The sequence below is a fragment of the Cottoperca gobio genome, chromosome 19 (assembly GCF_900634415.1).
Source record: "Cottoperca gobio chromosome 19, fCotGob3.1, whole genome shotgun sequence".
In the NCBI taxonomy this organism is placed as follows: Eukaryota; Metazoa; Chordata; class Actinopteri; order Perciformes; family Bovichtidae; genus Cottoperca; species Cottoperca gobio.
This window is the reverse complement of record NC_041373.1, coordinates 20755631-20760630: the sequence shown is the minus strand read 5'-3', so window position 1 is coordinate 20760630 and position 5000 is coordinate 20755631. Positions and strand designations below refer to the sequence as shown.

General features: G+C 27.6%; 2 protein-coding genes across 3 annotated transcripts in view; both read right to left on the bottom strand.

Annotated features, from left to right (window-relative positions):
* LOC115024916 (hepatic leukemia factor-like) overlaps nucleotides 1–3376 on the bottom strand; it is an 11421-nt gene extending 8045 nt beyond the window's left edge. The window contains 1 exon segment of the mRNA XM_029456780.1: nucleotides 3361–3376. Coding sequence (XP_029312640.1) covers nucleotides 3361–3376 — 16 coding nt within the window.
* Nucleotides 3316–5000, bottom strand: part of LOC115025120 (hepatic leukemia factor-like) — a 10353-nt gene continuing 8668 nt past the window's right edge. Inside the window, exon 4 of one of the 2 annotated variants that reach the window (XM_029457212.1) lies at nucleotides 3316–4202. In XM_029457212.1, the coding sequence (XP_029313072.1) occupies nucleotides 3984–4202 (219 nt within the window). In that variant the 3' untranslated portion in view covers nucleotides 3316–3983. The remainder of the gene's footprint in view (nucleotides 4203–5000) is intronic. The other variant, XM_029457213.1, reaches the window with a different exon arrangement.

Sequence of the window (5000 nt, the reverse complement as noted above, 5' to 3'; positions counted from 1 at the left end):
AAACATGGCTGTTCCTCAAGTCCGATGTTTGTCTTCCCTTAGTTCCTCTCATGACGGGAGCTGAGTGTTGTCTTTCTGTTTTATTCTGTAGAACACCTGATGTTTTATTTGCTGGTGTTTCACGCCACGTTACATTATTTACCAGGAGTTTAACGCCTTTGGATATTTTTGTATATCTTTAAAGACGAAATTAATTAATGTTGGTAATGGCCGAGGGCGCTCGCAGACACGTGGATGACAACAATTGCATCACAAGGACTAAAGTGGACCCTGACGGACACGGAAAGTATAAAGGAGCTTTTATTTGCTATATCCAGTTTATCCCTGGTAATCATTTTCCTGAAAGTTAACATAAATTATTTCCATGCTATTATGAAATTTGAGCTGCAGCTGAAAGTAAACAACAGCGTCTCAAAATCTGAGACGTTTCCCAAGAGGACCGTGGTGAAAAGCATAAACAAGAGGCATTATGGGTATTTAGGGACAGTTACAAAGGGTGTGAACTACGGGTAAACTATGGCGTGTCCCTGAACGCAACACTGAACTATCAGCTCCAAAAGCTGACCTCTGACCTTCCCACGAACAGACGCATCTTTCACACAGGAGTCAATAATTTTGTTAAATATTAATATTCATTCTGACATGCTTCTGCCTTCAGTTGGTCACCAACTGGTAAAGTATGTAACGAAGTATGGTACTCAAGTTTTGAAGTACTTGTACTACTTTATACTTTTACTCCACTACATGTATTTGACTTTATAAGGAATAAAAGCTGCTGCACTACCTGCTAATGTACACAGTAGTACACAAAGTACAACTTTAAAACGCTCTTACATGTGTTGCTGAAAAAAACTGAATAATATAATATTCAATAAAGAATATGAATCTTTAAAAGGAGAAATTCTGCATTACTGTTGCTGATAAAACATCTGTACTTTTACTTAAGTAACCTTTTGAATATAGGTTTTCTTTAACTTATCTTGAGTATATTTAGACTACTTAAGTAAAGTACTTCTTCCGCCCCTACGTTTATATATATTTATATATCATATTATATTACTGCTCTGCTGGAAATACATAATAAATGCGATGAGTCGATAATAAATTCACATTTAAAGGCAGAAATGTCTTTAAAGTGTGTTTTCAGCCTTAGATCTGGAGATTTGCAGTTTTTCTGTTTTATATGAAATGAAGCGACAGAACAATTTAAAGACGTCACACTTAGACTCGGAGGAACTGGACCGACATCTTTCTCTATTCTAGACACCATATCTAATAATATCTGTAAATAATATCTGTAATAATATCTGTAATAATATCTGTAATAATATCTGTAATAATATCTAATAATATCTGTAATAATATCTGTAATAATATCTGTAATAATATCTGTAATAATATTGTGTAATATCTGTAATAATATCTGTAATATATCTGTAATAATATCTAATAATATCTGTAATAATATCTGTAATAATATCTGTAATAATATCTGTAATAATATCTAATAATATCTGTAATAATATCTATGATAATATCTGTAATATATCTGTAATAATATCTGTAATAATATCTGTATAATATCTGTAATAATATCTAATAATATCTGTAATAATATCTGTAATAATATCTGTAATAATATCTAATAATATCTGTAATAATATCTAATAATATCTGTAATAATATCTGTAATAATATCTGTAATAATATCTGTAATAATATCTAATAATATCTGTAATAATATCTGTAATAATATCTGTAATAATATCTGTAATAATATCTAATAATATCTGTAATAATATCTGTGATAATATCTGTAATAATATCTGTAATAATATCTGTAATAATATCTGTAATAATATCTAATAATATCTGTAATAATATCTGTGATAATATCTGTAATAATATCTGTAATAATATCTGTAATAATATCTGTATAATCTGTAATAATATCTAATAATATCTGTAATAATATCTGTGATAATATCTGTAATAATATCTGTAATAATATCTGTGATAATATCTGTAATAATATCTGTAATAATATCTGTAATAATATCTGTATAATATCTGTAATAATATCTGTAATAATATCTGTAATAATATCTAATAATATCTGTAATAATATCTATAATATCTGTAATATCTAATAATATCTAATAATATCTGTAATAATATCTGTGATAATATCTGTAATAATATCTGTAATAATATCTGTGATAATATCTGTAATAATATCTGTAATAATATCTGTAATAATATCTGTATAATATCTAATAATATCTGTAATAATATCTGTAATAATATCTAATAATATCTGTAATAATATCTAATAATATCTGTGATAATATCTGTAATAATATCTAATAATATCTGTAATATATCTGTAATAATATCTGTGATAATATCTGTGATAATATCTGTAATAATATCTGTAATAATATCTGTAATAATATCTGTAATAATATTCTGTAATATCTGTAATAATATCTAATAATATCTGTAATAATATCTGTAATAAATATCTGTAATAATATCTGTAATAATATCTGTAATATCTGTAATAATATCTAATAATTATCTGATAATAATATCTGTGATAATATCTGTGATAATATCTGTAATAATATCTGTAATAATATCTGTGATAATATCTGTAATAATATCTGTAATAATATCTGTAATAATATCTGTAATATCTGTAATAATATCTAATAATATCTGTAATAATATCTATAATATCTGTAATAATATCTGTATAATATTGTAATTAATATATCTGTAAATAATATCTGTAATAATATCTGTGATAATATCTGTAATAATATCTAAATATCTGTAATAATATCTAATATATAAACTATTATTATTATTATTATTATTATTATTATTATTATTATTATTATTATGTTGCATCCTGTATTAAAATGTGATATAAGATATCCAGAGAGAACATCATGTTTGTTTCAGAAGTTTCTGTTATAAAATAAATAAACAGAAATGTTTTATTAAATCAGTTTTTATGAAAGATTTTACGAGAGAGGTAAATTAAAATAATTGGTCGATTTACGAGCAAAGAAGTGAATTCTCATTATAAATTCATAAATGTGAGGAGAAAAGCTAACAATGCATTTTGTGCATATAATATTTATAGTTTATAATAATATATAATATAATATAATATAAAGTCACAAATTTAAGAGAAAAGTTATAAAATCAGAAAAGTGATGAAGTTTCCAAAACAAAAACAATATTTCTGAATAAATTTGAGTTTTTTCTATGAATTATAGTCATAGTCCTCTGTAAATAGTCTCAGAGAATATTTGAGGGTTTGGCGGTTTATACACAGAGCAGGTGTACCTGTGAACAGGTGCATTGTGGGAAGAGAGCGAGGCGTCGGCGGGTCTTAAAGTAGAAGTCTGCAGATATTCTATAAGTATATAGTCCTGAATATGTTTCAGGGTTTTATGTTTGAACAGATTTAGTGAATAACTGATGAAGCGTCTCACTGTGGATCAATCCGCCGCTGAAAGTAGTCCCCAACAAACGCACTCTTTCCTCCTGTTTGTTTGAACTACTTTTCCAAACATAAATATATCTCAAGGTAGAAAATCTAATTGTCGGGAGTGTGGGGGAGATCTGATCATTGGCCGATGTTTAAAATACGTTGTTTTGAGGTTATGTCACAAGAGGAGAAACGTCAGATATTCTCTTAGAACAAAGTCGAACATTTACAAGAACAAAACTCACAAACTCACAAAGAAGAACTTAAATATTCTGATTATTAAATCTCACATTTGTTTTGAACAGATTGTTTGTGTTTGAGGACTAAAACGCACGTTGTGATCTAATTGGTCCACAGAATAACGTGCAGCGCCGTGAGAAGTTTATTTAAAAGTTCTCTTCGTCTCCAGCTCCGAGTCATCGGGACGAAGAGGGTCGCTGGTGTGTGTGTATATATTTCTATATTTGTGAGCGCGTCCTCACAGCGGGCCGTGCTGCGTCTCGTACTTCACGAGGACGTTCTTTGTGCGTCCGAGCTCTTTGCTCAGCTCGCCCACTTCCTGTCTCAGCGCCGAGTTCTCCTTCTCCAGGAAACTTGCTCGGATGGCGATCTGGTTCTCTTTGATCCGCCGGGCGTCCCGGGAACGTTTGGCCGCCATGTTGTTCTTCCTGCGCCGGGCCCAGTATCTGTCGTCCTGCTCCAGCGGACGCGAGGAAACAAGACGAGACGTTAGTTCTGTCTTCACTTTATTCTTTGGGAGAACATTTCCTCCCAAAGAAATCTGGAAAACGTTATAAAAGTTATTAATTATGTATTTTTACTGTTTCCAGCACACAAAAACACGCTGTTTCCATGGTTACCTGACAAACTGTACAAATGTAGCAAAATCAAAGTTGGTGACAAAAAATAAATCGATAAAAATTGTATCTTTTAAAAATACAATAAAATAAAAATATTAATACAATATGTTTTAAACAAAATAATAATTAATTAATTAATAAAAAAAACGACAATATTATTATTATTATTAATAACAATAATAATAATAATATTACTCGTATAAATTTACCTAAAAAATGGTTTTGCCTACATCAAAGAATAATCTGTTTTAAAAGGAATTATTTTATGTATTGTTTATGTATTTATAAAAACACAGCCAGCCTGAATAACTAATAACCAAAGGGACTTATTGCCGCTCTGCAGAGTTCATTCCTCTCAGCGCTGACATTATTATTATTGTTATTATTATTATTATCATTAATATTAATATTAATATTAATATTATTATTATTATTATTATTATTATTATTATTATCATTATCATTAATATAATATTATTATTATTATTATTATTATTATTATTATTATTATTATTATTATCATTATCATTAATATTATTATTATTATTATTATTATTATTATTATCATTATCATTATTATTATTATTATTATTATTATTATTATTATTATTATTATTATTATTATCATTATCATT